Source organism: Eriocheir sinensis, chromosome 61 (genome assembly GCF_024679095.1).
Source record: "Eriocheir sinensis breed Jianghai 21 chromosome 61, ASM2467909v1, whole genome shotgun sequence".
NCBI classification, from domain to species: domain Eukaryota; kingdom Metazoa; phylum Arthropoda; class Malacostraca; order Decapoda; family Varunidae; genus Eriocheir; species Eriocheir sinensis.
Genome location: NC_066569.1, coordinates 6,457,637 through 6,475,136, shown reverse-complemented (window position 1 = coordinate 6,475,136; position 17,500 = coordinate 6,457,637). Strand labels below are relative to the sequence as shown.

At 40.9% G+C, this 17,500-nt stretch overlaps 1 protein-coding gene across 1 annotated transcript in view; it reads left to right on the top strand.

The window, feature by feature from the left end:
* Nucleotides 1–342: 342 nt before the first annotated feature.
* The window catches only part of LOC126986254 (solute carrier family 23 member 1-like), a 51,487-nt gene continuing 34,329 nt past the window's right edge, over nt 343–17,500 (top strand). The window contains exon 1 of the mRNA XM_050842231.1: nt 343–366. Within this exon, the coding sequence (XP_050698188.1) occupies nt 358–366 (9 nt within the window). The 5' untranslated portion in view covers nt 343–357. The remainder of the gene's footprint in view (nt 367–17,500) is intronic.

Here is a 17,500-nt window from a genome sequence, read left to right as displayed (position 1 = left end):
GAAGTAGGAAAGGAAGGAAACAAGTGAAGGACGAAGGACTGAGTGAGGGATGAAAACCCAAAGAAGGAAGGAAAGAAGGATGGCGTACTGTGAGTGGGTTAACCTCCGGAAAAGGAAAGATGGAAGACTGATATGGAATGCGGGTAAAGGTCCAAAGCAAGGAAGGAAAAGAGAAGTGTGAATGAAGCCCCGAAGGAAGAAAGGAAAGAAGAAGGATGAAGTTGAGGGTAAAACTCCGATGAATGAATGAATGAATGAATGAAGGAAGGAAGAAGGATGGAGTGCGCGTAGGGTGAAGAAGAAACAAAGAATGGCGCACTATAGAATAACACCCATCACCTCGATCCTAACCCACGGATGGCCCACGTAAGTTAGCTCTATTTTAACTTCATACTGTTCCTCTCTGATCCAAATTGTAATGCAGTTAAGCGATGGTGAGGGTAGATGTGTCACGCCAGCAACAGATTAGAATGTAAAATAAGCACACGAAATTAGGTTATTCAGCACGCAGATTAAGCTTTTGTTCCCCATTGGAGGTTTTGTCACTCGGCTCGCTCTCTCTTCAGCAATACAATCCCGGCCCGCGCACCCCACCGACACATATTTTCTCCCACTTTCTTTTTCTCTCTTAATTAAGCAATACAATCTCTTCAGCAATACAATCCCGGTCCACGCAGTCCACCCAGTATCATATCTTCATGTATTTCCGACAACAATTATGGGAACCCGACTATATAATCTCCTTTCTTGTTGTGAGAGCCAAAATTAAGCGTCTGGGAGTATGGACCTTTCAGTCTCTCACAGCGGGTGTTAACAAGGATGCAAGCACTGACGTAGTAGCCTATACAAAAAAAATAATAGTGGCGGGGAGCATGGGAGGGGGTCAAGAGAACAAAAGAACTTGCTGTACCCCAGTTCGTGACCCATCATAAGAGAATTTAGTTGTTATTATTATTGTCATTATAATTAGTAGACTAGTAGTAGTGTTCACAGGAATGATACCAGTAGTAACAAATGTACGGAAGTGGGGGACTGGAAGTGGGGGTTGGGGGTGAGCAGGGGTGGAGATACATTGCGGGGGTTACGGAAGGGTATCTGGACCCCCCTCCTAACCCCCTCCACACCCATCTCTTTTACCTTTCACCCTCATCCCCCCTCACCCCCTCGGACTAGCGTACGGAAGCGAGAAGGTGACAGGAGTAGGGTGCCCAGCAGGAGAAGGATACTTGAAGGGTTAAGATAAGATCTTTCTTTGACCCTCGAATGACCACGAGATTATAATCACGGAAAAGGTTAAGGACATTAGGTTAATGACCAGGCTGAAATATGAATTTACTCTCTAATGCAAGTCCGAAAATAAAATAAAAAATCGCCATTGAACGTAAGACTCGATAAATTATTTAAGTTTTTGCTGGATGTATTGTATGATGATCTTCTTATTTCTAATTTCTCACCTTGTTTATTCTTATTTCTTTCCTCAACTTAGAGATATTTTTTTACTCCGGTTATTTGGTGCCATCTAACCCTAAACACTGCAGCACCAAGTCTTTTTTTTTCTGATTTTGCATTAATTAATGTCTTATATCTCATTTCTTAACTTCTTTCTTATTTCTTTTCTCAACTTGCATTTCTTTATATTTTCTGCATGCTCTTCGATGTCATATGACCTTAGGCGTTGTCGCATCGAATTTACCTTTTCCGTGAAAAAGGGATCGTAATGTGTGTGTGTGTGTGTGTGTGTGTGTGTGTGTGTGTGTGTGTTCCATTCCTCCGATTCTTGAGAAATCTGCGGCTAGCTCGAAATTTTGTGGGCCATCTTTTTAGCCGATTATATGCTCCGAAGCGGAATTTAGTGAGGATTCTTATGGTATCTTCAAATTCCTCATACGTCTATTAGTTCCCGAGTTACACCGTGAAAACTGATTTTTTTCTCTCGGTAGGGGTGCCCAGCAGGGAGGGAGGGGGGGGGGGGGTGACGGGAGAAGGGATACTTGAAGGGTTAAGATAAGATCTTTCTTTGACCCTCGAATGACCACGAGATTGTAATCACGGAAAAGGTTAAGGACATTAGGTTAATGACCAGGCTGAAATATGAATTTACTCTCTAATGCAAGTCCGAAAATAAAATAAAAAATCGCCATTGAACGTAAGACTCGATAAATTATTTAAGTTTTTGCTGGATGTATTGTATCATTATCTTCTTATTTCTCATTTCTCAACTTGTTTCTTCTTATTTCTTTCCTCAACTTATATATATTTTTTTTTACTCCGGTTATTTGGTGCCATCTAACCCTAAACACTGCAGCACCAAGTCTTTTTTTTTCTGATTTTGCATTAATTAATGTCTTATATCTCATTTCTTAACTTCGATGTCATATGACCTTAGGCGTTGCCGCATCAATTTACCTTTTCCGTGAAAAGGGATCGTGCGTGTGTGTGTGTGTGTGTGTGTTCCATTCCCTCCGATTCTTGAGAAATCTGCGGCTAGCTCGAAATTTTGTGGGCCATCTTTTAGCCGATTATATGCTCCGAAGCGGAATTTAGTGAGGATTCTTATGGTATCTTCAAATTCCTCATACGTCTATTAGTTCCCGAGTTACACCGAGAAAACTGAATTTTTTCTCTCGTCAGAGTAGCTTAAATAAAAATCACTCATTAATTAATGTCTTATATCTCATTTCTTAACATATTTCTTCTTATTTCTTTTCTCAACTTGCATTTCTTTATATTTTCTGCCTGCTCTTCGGTGTCATATGACCTTAGACGTTGCCGCATCGAGTTTACCTTTTCCGTGAAAAAGGGATCATGTGTGTGTGTGTGTGTGTGTTCCATTCCTTCGATTCTTGAGTAATCTGCGGCTAGCTCGAAATTTTGTGGGCCATCTTTTTAGTCGATTATATGCTCGAAGCGGAATTTAGTGAGGATTCTTATGGTATCTTCAAATTCCTCATACGTCTATTAGTTCCCGAGTTACACCGAGAAAACTGAATTTTTTCTCTCGTCAGAGTAGCATAACAAATAAAATCACTCATTAATTAATGTCTTATATTTCATTTCTTAACTTATTTCTTCTTATTTCTTTTCTCAACTTGCATTTCTTTATATTTTCTGCCTGCTCTTCGGTGTCATATGACCTTAGACGTTGCAGCATCGAGTTTACCTTTTTCAGTGAAAAGGGATCATGTGTGTGTGTGTGTGTGTGTGTGTGTGTGTTCCATTCCCTCCGATTCTTGAGAAATCTGCGGCTAGCTCGAAATTTTGTGGGCCATCTTTTTTAGCCGATTATATGCTCCGAAGCGGAATTTAGTGAGGATTCTTATGGTATCTTCAAATTCCTCATACGTCTATTAGTTCCCGAGTTACACCGAGAAAACTGAATTTTTTTTTCTCTCGTCAGAGTAGCATAACAAATAAAAATCACTCATTAATTAATGTCTTATATTTCATTTCTTAACTTATTTCGTCTTATTTCTTTTCTCAACTTGCATTTCTTTATATTTTCTGCCTGCTCTTCGGTGTCATATGACCTTAGACGTTGCCGCATCGAGTTTACTTTTTTCCGTGAAAAAGGGATCGTGTGTGTGTGTGTGTGTGTGTGTGTGTGTGTGTGTGTGTGTGTGTGTGTGTGTGTGTGTTCCATTCCCCTCTGATTCTTGAGAAATCTGCTGCTTGCTCAAAATTTTGTGGGCCAACTTTTTTAGCCGATTATATGCTCCGAAGCGGAATTTAGTGAGGATTCTTATGGTATCTTCAAATTCCTCATGCGTCTATTAGTTCCCGAGTTACACCGAGAAAACTGAATGTTATTCTCTCGTCAGAGTATCCTAACAAATAAAAATCGCTCAGAGCTCCTCATCTACGTTCCTTAGAAAGATTGCCATATGTTACTATTAAGAAACTTATCCCAACAACTGCAAATTTGACGCACTTTCATCGAAAACTTAATTTTTAATAATTTTTTATTTACTTTTATGGCGCGTTTCGCGTCATCGTCCGCCAGAACCTTTTACCCTTGATGACATGAAATGCGTCATCGTGCGCGAGAGGGTTAAATAAGTCAGATTTATCTCAAATTCACTGTCTGGGCAGACAAATATTCGGAAAAGAGAAGGCAAACCAGTTTGTAGATATATATAAATATGCCGTATATTCACGTCCTTATGGATATCTTCTTGTTGATTAGGGTTTAAATACTCCTGAATCCCTACAGTTTCGCTCAAACATTGTTGGAGAGCCTCCCAGATGAACGCGTATTCAATGGTGAACTCCAGGATAAAGTAACTCTTACACGTTCTATACTCCCAACATAACGAACCCTATGGTTTAAGCTCTCAGCTACTTCTGATCTTACTCTCTTAAGCCTTTGCAGTTACTTTCTTAAACCATCGAAGCCCGCCTTCCTGAAGTCAGGTATTAAGTCTTGTTTCTGCTGACTCTATCCTCCCATTTAATATTAAATTTAATTTCCTTATGATCACTGTTACCTAATGAACCAACCTCAATGTTGCTTATTATGTCCTCTTTATTAGTTAACAACAAATCCAAAATATTTTCTTCCCTTCGCACTGTTTTGTATATAGAACGAACTTACATTAGCTGAACCCACACTCCTGGAAGAAGCTAAAATTTTCTAAAGGCTACAATAAAGTCAATATGACCGATGAAGATACGGCACGTCACAATGAACAAACTCACTGTCTTCTCTGTAAATACGGGTTTTAAAAGGTAAAGGAGTAAAACATCATGACCATGAAAATCAGGAAACAATTACATTGAAGCTTATTGTAATAGATGCAACCTTCAAATGAAAAATCACAAAGTGCAGCGTACTCTCATTGCACATTATGCGGATTACGACATGACGTTAATCCCGCGTGAATTAACGCTACCTGGCTTTGAAAATCAAACTAAGACCAAAACATTCAGTTCAGAAATACCATGAAGTCATCATAAATGACTTGAGATTTATTGACACGTATGTCTTTATGTCTGGTTCACTCTCGGCTTTAGCGAACCAATTCATCAGCACTGGAACGAGCCCATGTGCACACAACAGATGTTGAAAGATGTGCCAGCACCTGCGTTACCATTATTGATCAAGGGACAGCAGGTTTTTGGTTATGACTATATGGACTCGATGGAACGACTTTCTGAGACACGTCTTCCATCCCGCGAAGATTTTTTCAATTCGCTTCAAGAAGCAGAACTTTCCGAAAGTGATTATAAACATGCTCAGAATGTTTGGAAAGTAGCTGGATGTCAGAGCCTGATGGACTATTTGTTGCTTTATGTAAAGTGGATGTTGGCCTTCTATGTGATGTCTTCCTAGAGGAGAGGTATTTTGAAAACACAGTGGAGGTTGGATATTGTAAATTATGTTAGCCTGCCAGGATTTGCCTATGACTCTTTTTGTTAAAAACACAGCAGGAATTAGAGATGCTTAGTAGCCCACACATATATCATTGCATTCAAACAAATGTGCGTGGGGCTACACAAGTGTTGTGCGTCGTTTGTACGCACCAATAACATCTACACGAACCCTCAGTTTAATCCAAAACATGATAGAAACACTTTCCTTTCATATCTTGACTTCAACAGTCTTTATCCCACTGTAATACAAGAGAAGTTACCATGTGGAGATATGAGAAAACTAGATGAGACAGAAATGCACTGGTTTTTGAGCGGGAGGGGGGCTAGGTCAATCAAGCAACCGATGGCGATTTTGGATACCTCATTCTGTGCAATACTGAGGCTGTCTCACGTGAAGTCATTGAGAAAACGGATGACCTCCCACTGACCATCAGAAGACACAATATCATCAATAGAGATATATCGTCAGCCGCACACGAATGGTATGAAGAAGAAAACCGTCCAGTACCGTGTAAGAACATAAAACAGATTGGAACACATGTTGCTCAGGAGAAAATACTGTTTGCTATGTACCTAATTAATCTGCTATTCAACTTGGAAGGGTTGTTTAAAAGTGCATGCTATTTATATGTTTAATCAAAAGCACTTTCTTGCGGACTTCATTCAGGATAACATAGAAGCCCGCAAAAGTGCTACTTGCCCTATCAAGAAAACTGCAATCAAGTGTATTTCAATCAGCATTTTGGTCGATACCTGATGAACGCGGCCAAATATAGTGAAGACATAGATATTGTCACCAACCGCGAAAAGTTTTGAAGCTGGCCTGAAGTCCTTACTTTAAACGCGTTGTACCTCAATGATGGTCATGTAGTTGTAGTTCGCCATAAGAAATATTCACAGACGAATCATCCAAACTACATTGGCTACTACGTCCTAAAGCTGTCCAAGCTGCGACTATATGATTTCTTTTACAGTATCATGAAGGCTCATTACGGGGATCGGGCGAAACTAGTGTATTGTGACACTGATTCCTTAATAACAGAAACTGAAACTCCTGATCTATTAACAGAGTACTCGCAGGAACCCTTTAAAAGATATATAGACACAAGTAACTTTAGCTCCTCACATTCCTTGTACAACACAGACAACAAAGGCAAGCTCGGATTTCTCAAGTCTGAAGTGAGGGAAAGAACCATCTCAGAATTTGTAGGTGTAAGAACAAAGTGCTACTCCATCCCCATGGCAGACAGTGACCGGTTGAGTTCAGCTAAGAGCGTTCCAAAGCTCATAAAGAAAAAAAATTGCTCATCAGCGATACAAAGACGTCCTATTCCAGAAGCAAACATTTACCTTTGGCTATCAGGGATTCACAGTGCGTAATGGACGAATGAGTACAGTAAAATATCCCAAGAGAGGGATATCTGTAGTTCAGGACAAAAGACACTGCTTTAGCACCTTGGAGTTACGACCTTACGGTCATCCCGATAATTCTACAGGGGTAGAGGAGGAGGAGGAAGAGAAGGAAGCTGTAATCATAATTTGACCAAATTCCAATAAACATTGAGTTTGTTTGACTTGTTTATATGTCCTTTATCAAAAAATGAATGAAAAAAAACAATAATTGTCTTAAAATTTATTCGATTTGTGGAAACATGTAGACAAAACGCGTCTATGTTTCGATCTGGCTCATATAAAAAAAATAAAAAAAAAGACTCGCGAAATGTGCGCGGCGGCGGCAGCAGCGGGTCCTGCGGCGACATCATGCGACGACAGGATGCGACAGGATTGCGTGGGCTCGGGGCGGGGCGAGGCGGGGCGGCAGCACGCTACCAAGTTATTCTAAAAGAGAAATGAGACACTGGATTTGTCTCTACTATGAACCGGACATGATAGTGTTCTTAGATAGTTATGCTCTCGACCTCAAATTATACTCTGATTATTTTAAATATATTGCTTACCCTGGGCTCAGGATATATAAAAATGCATTTCGACTTCAAAGCACGCGAAGCGATGTGTGCGGGGCTTATGTCGTGTACTTTGCCTACAATGTTTCACACTTGGGTGTAAGAGAAACTCTTGAAAAAATTTGTATGGAGTTTTCCAAGACCGAATATTCGAGGAATGATGAACACGTGATGAGATTCGCTTACAGCAAGTTTATAATGCCCGTATGACATCAAACATTTAACACGTGTTCATAAAAAGTAAGTATTGACTTTATTGATTTTTCATATTGAAGTGTATTACATTCCACGAAGCTATTCTCAGCATAAATAATTTTCTAGTTCCTTTATCGTGGTTTGTATAACACGCTTAAATCAGTGGTCTGGCTCCATACAGGACCTCACTCGTCACCACCACTAGCCCCAGTGCTGCCGCCCCGCCCCGCCCCGCCCCGAGCCCACGCAATCCTGTCGCATCCTGTCGTCGCATGATGTCGCCGCAGGACCCGCTGGTGCCGCCGCCGCGCACATTTCGCGAGTCTTTTTTTCTTTTTTTTTATATGAGCCAGATCGAAACATAGACGCGTTTTGTCTACATGTTTCCACAAATCGAATAAATTTTAAGACAATTATTGTTTTTTCATTCATTTTTTGATAAAGGACATATAAACAAGTCAAACAAACTCAATGTTTATTTGAATTTGGTCAAATTATGATTACAGCTTCCTTCTCTTCCTCCTCCTCCTCTACCCCTGTAGAATTATCGGGATGACCGTAAGGTCGTAACTCCAAGGTGCTAAAGCAGTGTCTTTTGTCCTGAACTACAGATATCCCTCTTGGGATATTTTACTGTACTCATTCGTCCATTACGCACTGTGAATCCCTGATAGCCAAAGGTAAATGTTTGCTTCTGAATAGGACGTCTTTGTATCGCTGATGAGCAATTTTTTTTTTCTTTATGAGCTTTGGAACGCTCTTAGCTGAACTCAACCGGTCACTGTCTGCCATGGGGATGGAGTAGCACTTTGTTCTTACACCTACAAATTCTGAGATGGTTCTTTCCTCACTTCAGACTTGAGAAACTGAGCTTGCCTTTGTTGTCTGTGTTGTACAAGGAATGTGAGGAGCTAAAGTTACTTGTGTCTATATATCTTTTAAAGGGTTCCTGCGAGTACTCTGTTAATAGATCAGGAGTTTCAGTTTCTGTTATTAAGGAATCAGTGTCACAATACACTAGTTTCGCCTGATCCCCGTAATGAGCCTTCATGATACTGTAAAAGAAATCATATAGTCGCAGCTTGGACAGCTTTAGGACGTAGTAGCCAATGTAGTTTGGATGATTCGTCTGTGAATATTTCTTATGGCGAACTACAACTACATGACCATCATTGAGGGTACAACGCGTTTAAAGTAAGGACTTCGGGCCAGCTTCAAAACTTTTCGCGGTTGGTGACAATATCTATGTCTTCACTATATTTGGCCGCGTTCATCAGGTATCGACCAAAATGCTGTTTGAAATACACTTGATTGCAGTTTTCTTGATAGGGCAAGTAGCACTTTTGCGGGCTTCTATGTTATCCTGAATGAAGTCCGCAAGAAAGTGCTTTGCTTAAACATATAAATAGCATGCACTTTTAACAACCCGGCCTAGTTGAATAGCAGTTTAAGGAGGGACAGAGCAAACAGTATTTTCTCCTGAGCAACATGTGTTCCAATCTGTTTTATGTTCTTACACGGTACTGGACGGTTTTCTTCTTCATACCATTCGTGTGCGGCTGACGATATATCTCTATTGATGATATTGTGTCTTCTGATGGTCAGTGGGAGGTCATCCGTTTTCTCAATGACTTCACGTGAGACAGCCTCAGTATTGCACAGAATGAGGTATCCAAAATCGCCAACGGTAGCATGATTGACCTATACTACCCCTCCCGCTCAAATACCAGTGCATTTCTGTCTCATCTAGTTTTCTCATCTCCACATGGTAACTTCTCTTGTATTACAGTGGATAAAGACTGTTGAAGTCAAGATATGAAAGGAAAGTGTTTCTATCATGTTTTGGATTAAACTGAGGGTTCGTGTAGATGTTATTGGTGCGTACAAAACGACGCATTAACACTTGTGTAGCCCCACGCACATTTGTTTGAATGCAATGATATATGTGTGGGCTACTAAGCATCTCTAATTCCTGCTGTGTTTTTAACAAAAAAGAGTCATAGGCAAATCCTGGCAGGCTAACATAATTTACAATATCCAACCTCCACTGTGTTTTCAAAATACCTCTCCCTCTAGGAAGACATCACATAGAAGGCACACATCCACTTTTACATAAAGCAACAAATAGTCCATCAGGCTCTGACATCCAGCTACTTTCCAAACATTCTGAGCATGTTTATAATCACTTTCGAAAGTTCTGCTTCTTGAAGCGAATTGAAAAAATCTTCGCGGGATGGAAGACGTGTCTCAGAAAGTCGTTCCATCGAGTCCATATAGTCATAACAAAACCTTCTTTCCCTTGATCAATAATGGTAACGCAGGTGCTGGCACATCTTTCAACATCTGTTGTGTGCACATGGGCTCGTTCCCAGTGCTGATGAATTGGTTCGCTAAAGCCGCGAGTGAACCAGACATAAAGACATACGTGTCAATAAATCTCAAGTCATTTATGATGACTTCATGGTATTTCTGAACTGAATGTTTTGGTCTTAGTTTGATTTTCAAAGCCAGGTAGCGTTAATTCACGCGGGATTAACGTCATGTCGTAATCCGCATAATGTGCAATGAGAGTACGCTGCAATTTGTGATTTTTTCATTTGAAGGTTGCATCTATTACAATAAGCTTCAATGTAATTGTTTCCTGATTTTTCATGGTCATGATGTTTTACCTTTACCTTTTAAAACCCGTATTTACAGAGAAGACAGTGAGTTTGTACATTGTGACGTGCCGTATATTCATCGGTCATATTGACTTTATTGTAGCATTTAGAAAATTATAGCTTCTTCCAGGATAGATGGTTCAGCTAATTTAAGTTCTAACTATATACAAAACAGTGCGAAGGAGGGAAGAAAATATTTTGGATTTGTTGTTAACTAATAAAGAGGACATAATAAGCAACATTGAGGTTGGGGTTCATTAGGTAACAGTGATCATAAGGAAATTAAATTTAATATTAAATGGGAGGATAGAGTCAGCAGAAACAAGACTTAATACCTGACTTCAGGAAGGCGGGCTTCGATGGTTTAAGAAAGTAACTGCAAAGGCTTAAGAGAGTAAGATCAGAAGTAGCTGAGAGCTTAAACCATAGGGTTCGTTATGTTGGGAGTATAGAACGTGTAAGAGTTCCTTTTTCCTGGAGTTCACCATTGAATACGCGTTCATCTGGGAGGCTCTCCAACAATGTTTGAGCGAAACTGTAGGATTCAGGAGTATTTAAACCCTAATCAACAAGAAGATATCCATAAGGACGTGAATATACGGCATATTTATATATATCTACAAACTGGTTTGCCTTCTCTTTTCCGAATATTTGTCTGCCCAGACAGTGAATTTGAGATAAATCTGACTTATTTAACCCTTCGCGCACGATGACGCATTTCATGTCATCAAGGGTAAAAGGTTCTGAGGACGATGACGCGAAACGCGCCATAAAAGTAAATAAAAAATTATTAAAAATTAAGTTTTCGATGAAAGTGCGTCAAATTTGCAGTTGTTGGGATAAGTTTCTTAATAGTAACATATGGCAATCTTTCTAAGGAACGTAGATGAGGAGCTCTGAGCGATTTTTATTTGTTAGGATACTCTGACGAGAGAATAACATTCAGTTTTCTCGGTGTAACTCGGGAACTAATAGACGCATGAGGAATTTGAAGATACCATAAGAATCCTCACTAAATTCCGCTTCGAGCATATAATCGGCTAAAAAAGTTGGCCCACAAAATTTTGAGCAAGCAGCAGATTTCTCAAGAATCAGAGGGGAATGGAACACACACACACACACACACACACACACACACACACACACACACACACACACACACACACACGATCCCTTTTTCACGGAAAAAAGTAAACTCGATGCGGCAACGTCTAAGGTCATATGACACCGAAGAGCAGGCAGAAAATATAAAGAAATGCAAGTTGAGAAAAGAAATAAGACGAAATAAGTTAAGAAATGAAATATAAGACATTAATTAATGAGTGATTTTTATTTGTTATGCTACTCTGACGAGAGAAAAAAAATTCAGTTTTCTCGGTGTAACTCGGGAACTAATAGACGTATGAGGAATTTGAAGATACCATAAGAATCCTCACTAAATTCCGCTTCGGAGCATATAATCGGCTAAAAAGATGGCCCACAAAATTTCGAGCTAGCCGCAGATTTCTCAAGAATCGGAGGGAATGGAACACACACACACACACACACACACACATGATCCCTTTTTCACGGAAAAAGGTAAACTCGATGCTGCAACGTCTAAGGTCATATGACACCGAAGAGCAGGCAGAAAATATAAAGAAATGCAAGTTGAGAAAAGAAATAAGAAGAAATAAGTTAAGAAATGAAATATAAGACATTAATTAATGAGTGATTTTTATTTGTTATGCTACTCTGACGAGAGAAAAAAAAATTCAGTTTTCTCGGTGTAACTCGGGAACTAATAGACGTATGAGGAATTTGAAGATACCATAAGAATCCTCACTAAATTCCGCTTCGGAGCATATAATCGACTAAAAAAGATGGCCCACAAAATTTCGAGCTAGCCGCAGATTACTCAAGAATCGGAGGGGAATGGAACACACACACACACACACACACACATGATCCCTTTTTCACGGAAAAAGGTAAACTCGATGCGGCAACGTCTAAGGTCATATGACACCGAAGAGCAGGCAGAAAATATAAAGAAATGCAAGTTGAGAAAAGAAATAAGAAGAAATATGTTAAGAAATGAGATATAAGACATTAATTAATGAGTGATTTTTATTTGTTAAGCTACTCTGACGAGAGAAAAAAAATTCAGTTTTCTCGGTGTAACTCGGGAACTAATAGACGTATGAGGAATTTGAAGATACCATAAGAATCCTCACTAAATTCCGCTTCGGAGCATATAATCGGCTAAAAGATGGCCCACAAAATTTCGAGCTAGCCGCAGATTTCTCAAGAATCGGAGGGAATGGAACACACACACACACACACACACACGCACACATTACGATCCCTTTTTCACGGAAAAAGGTAAATTCGATGCTGCAAAGCCTAAGTTAATATGACATCTAAGTTAAGAAATTAGATATAAGACATTAATTAATGCAAAATCAGAAAAAAAGACTTGGTGCTGCAGTGTTTAGGGTTAGATGGCACCAAATAACCGGAGTAAAAAAATATATATAAGTTGAGGAAAGAAATAAGAAGAAACAAGTTGAGAAATGAGAAATAAGAAGATAATGATACAATACATCCAGCAAAAACTTAAATAATTTATCGAGTCTTACGTTCAATGGCGATTTTTTATTTTATTTTCGGACTTGCATTAGAGAGTAAATTCATATTTCAGCCTGGTCATTAACCTAATGTCCTTAACCTTTTCCGTGATTACAATCTCGTGGTCATTCGAGGGTCAAAGAAAGATCTTATCTTAACCCTTCAAGTATCCCTTCTCCCGTCACCCCCTCCCTCCCTGCTGGGCACCCCTACCGAGAGAAAAAATCAGTTTTCTCGGTGTAACTCGAACTAATAGACGTATGAGGAATTTGAAGATACCATAAGAATCTCACTAAATTCCGCTTCGGAGCATATAATCGGCTAAAAAAGATGGCCCACAAAATTTCGAGCTAGCCGCAGATTTCTCAAGAATCGGAGGGAATGGAACACACACACACACACACACACACACACACACACACACACACACATGATCCCTTTTTCACGGAAAAAGGTAAATTCGATGCGGCAACGCCTAAGGTCATATGACATCGAAGAGCATGCAGAAAATATAAAGAAATGCAAGTTGAGAAAAGAAATAATAAGAAAGAAGTTAAGAAATGAGATATAAGACATTAATTAATGCAAAATCAGAAAAAAAAGACTTGGTGCTGCAGTGTTTAGGGTTAGATGGCACCAAATAAACGGAGTAAAAAAAATATAGCTATAGGTTGAGGAAAGCAATATGAAGAAACAAGTTGAGAATTGAGAATTAAGAAGATCATGAGACAATACATCCAGCAAACACTTAAATAATTTATCGAGTCTTACGTTCAATGGCGATTTTTTATTTTATTTTCGGACTTGCATTAGAGAGTAAATTCATATTTCAGCCTGGTCATTAACCTAATGTCCTTAACCTTTTCCGTGATTATAATCTCGTGGTCATTCGAGGGTCAAAGAAAGATCTTATCTTAACCCTTCAAGTATCCTTCTCCCGTCACCCCCCTCCCTCCCTGCTGGGCACCCTACTCTCACCTTCTCGCTTCCGTACGCTAGTCCGAGTGGGGGTGAGGGGGATGAGGGGGGTGAAAAGGTAAAGAGATGGGTGGAGGGGGTTAGAGGGGGGTCCAGATACCCCTCTTCCGTAACCCCCTGCAAATTACCCCACTCCTGTAACCCCCTGCTCACCCCCCAACCCCACTTCCAGTCCCCCCACTTCCAGTCCCCCACTTCCGTACATTTGTTACTACTGATACCCCCCTCCCAGAACTCAGTGAATCTTTGTAAGTGCGCTGCCCCCCCCCCCCCCCGGATCCGCTACTAACGAGAACTGGTGGAGACACTAAAGTAATGAGAAGGCAGGTCACGGTTGCTGCACCTTGCTTGATTATTCCTTCTGTTGATGGCGAGTGGCGTGTGTACTACGCAATGCTGAGACTATTATGCTCCACCACTAAAGGCGCCGTGGAGCTGAGCCTTGAAGAAATCCTCGTCTTGTGATGCACATGAAGAAAACGCGGCGAGGTGTTAGCGGTGACTCCTTTGTAGTACTTTGCGCGGGCTGTTCCTTTATAGATTGTGTCTTGGGGTATCACTGGAATTCCTCCGTGTAGAACCATGGACTTCATTGTGAGATTGAACCGAGGTCTGTTACCAGCTTAGGGCCGCTTTCACAGTCGTTTTGTTTGTTTTGATCGTCACCAATGGCGTAGATCGCCGCTATAGAATTTCCACTTTAAACTGGCCAATGGGGTAGTGGCGGCTGCGGGGTTAGCCTAGACCCGCGCCTTACCACACACTGTCAACACCTCTCGCTTCCTCTGCAGCTGCCACTACCCCATCGGCCAGGCAGTTTCACGTGGAAAATTATAGCGTCGATCGCCGCCATTGGTAACGATCAAAACAAACAAAACGACTATGAAAGCGGCCCTTAGTCCATGAACGCCAACTCCGGCTGTATGCATGAGCACGGACATCGATCCTACTTTTTTTTTTTTTTTTTTTTTTTTTTACGTTGTTGCCTATTGCGCCGGTAGGCATCTTCCCGGTGGGGCCTGATGGTCGGCCCAAGGCTTCTTCCAGGTGGGGCCTGATGGTCGGCCCAGCCCGTTCTGGCGCAGGCGAGTGTTTATAGTGGCGCCATCTTGCATTGGCTCATGCTGCCCCCCGGAACTCGTTCTTGATTCGCTTGGACGGCTTCCTCTAGAGTCCGGGTTGATGGGTGGTCTTCAGGACAGCATGTGGGTAGTTTTAAGCCACTCGGCGGTGACTGAAAAATCCGAGTGGTAGCGTGGGGATTCGAACGCGCGTCGTCCATCACGCGGTGCACGTGGGCCCAGTACGTTACCACCTACGCCACCGCCTACCCACTTATAATTATGTTTCTGCACGAGGCAACCCTGAGTGAAGGAGGCCAATTATGGCTGGGCAAGTCGATCGATCCTAGGAGGGGCTTGGGGTTGACCGTCAGGGGTGGATTCGACGGGTACTTGAGTGAAGCGACGCTCCTCCTGACGTATGCTCCCCGTTAGTTATAGCGTCTTCCATTTAGCGTAACCTGTTTTTGGGTCGTGATCTGTAGAGTCCTTATGATTTGGACGCCATTATTGGGCCTGTTTTCGCCGTGCTTTTCAAACGCTAGCACACGCTCTCGTGGTGAAAACAGGACCAATAATGGCGTCCAAATCTTAGGTTGTCGGGACTCTATCTATCAAGGGACTCTACAGATCACGACCCAGAAACAGGTTATGCTAAATGGAAGAGGCTATTAGTTAATTGATCTGTTTATAAAGTTAAGACCGTCTTGCCGCGTTGAAATCCCTTACGGACTCGCATCTCCACGTCAAGGTCGCTAATCTTAAATCTTATGACGCTTCTTCTCTTACATCAATCATTTCTAACGACCCAAAAAGAGGTCAAACGCGTCCCCATGAGTGTTGCTTCAAGTTCATGCTGCAGGAACTTTGTCAAACAACCACCAGGGTCATAAAACTACCCATTGAAACACCTACAAATCCTACGAAAGCCTTGCTGAATGTATGTGTTTTTGACCCTTCTACCATGAACCTAGTATAACACTCGTGAGAACCAGAATGATCTCCTTTTGACCTTTGGAAAGGCTTGCTAAAAGTATGTGCTTGGGCGCTGAAAGGCTGAAGAATGTTACCCATGATGTCGTATATTCTGACGTTTCCGCCCCTCACATTAATTATTTCCAAAGGTCAAAAATTACTGGTTCTCACGAGTGTTATATTAAGTTCATGGTACAGGAGAAGGGTCAAACTACTAGCAGGGTCATAAAACTACCCATGGAAATGCCTGCAAATCCTACGAAATCCTTGTTAAATGTATATACTTCGGCTTCGAAAAGTTGAAGAATTTGACCCCACGCGGCAAAATATATAGGCTAGGCTACTCATTTGGTTCATATGCCCAAGCACATACATTTAGCAAGGCTTTCCAAAGGTCAAAAAGGAGATCATACGGGTTCTCACGAGTGTTATATTAGGTTCATGGTACAGGAGAAGGGTCAAACTACTAGCAGGGTCATAAAACTACCCATGGAAAGGCCTGCAAATCCTACGAAAGCCCTGTTAAATGTATGTAATTGGGCATCGAAAGGTTGAAGAATTTGACCCCACGCGGCAAAATATCATATAGGCCAGGCTACTCCTTTGGTTCATATGAGGAAGTGACGTCATGCATGCAGGGGAGCTATCTGGTGTTGCTTCCTCATCTACATGCATAGGAAGAGCAGCTGGGCGCGGACCATGGATTGCTGTTAGTCCCCTTGAATGGAACGGATATGTTGTGTTGTGTTCCTAATGAGTGTGGTGTCTGAGGTAACTGATCGGGTCGTTTTGTCTGAGGTTAATTGGGTAGCTCTGTAAACAAATGGTAGTGACAGACGAGTAGAAAAAGAGATGAAAAAAGGAATGAGAAAGGATAATTACCACAAGAACAAGAGGAGAAAGAAGAAAAAGGCAAAAAGGAAACAAGGAAAAAGAGTACAGGAAGAAGAAAAGGAGACAAGTTATAAGAGACAGGGGAAAGAAGATAAAAAAATAAAGATAGAAAAGAAGACAGGATAAACAGGAAGAGGAGAAATAAGATTGGTGCGTGTGTGTGTGTGTGTGTGTGTGTGTGTGTGTGTGTGTGTGTGTGTGTGTGTGTTGCTTTTAACCTTTGCACTTCAATTAGAAAAGTTGTTGATAGGTTAAACTTCAATTTAAAAAAATAGTAGTAATCGTTGGATATTGAGAAGTTGAAAAAGAAGAGATAAGAGAAAAAAAGACAAACAGCAACAACAACAACAACAACAAAAAAAAAGTAGAAAAATGACAAAAAGGAAGTAAGAAAGAAAGTACAGGAAGAACAATAAGAAGACAAAATACTAGAAAGAACAGAGAAAAGAGGAGAATAAAAGAAAACAAGTGTTAATAGCACAAAAACTGTGCTAGATCGGCGTCGCATGACCCTCCAACACCCCCCCAAGAATCTATATTATGCAACCAGGGGTCTAAAATGGAAAATGCTGAAAAGTGAAGATGGCGCCACTATAAACACTTGCCTGCGCCACAACGGGCTGGGGCCGACCATCAGGCCCTATTATGAAGGCCTACCGGCGCCACAAGCCAAGACGTAAGAAAAAAAAAATATATATATATATATATATATATATATATATATATAGATATCTCTATATATATATATATATATATATTTATATAATGCCATGTTGTAGGGTTTATCAGGGCTAAC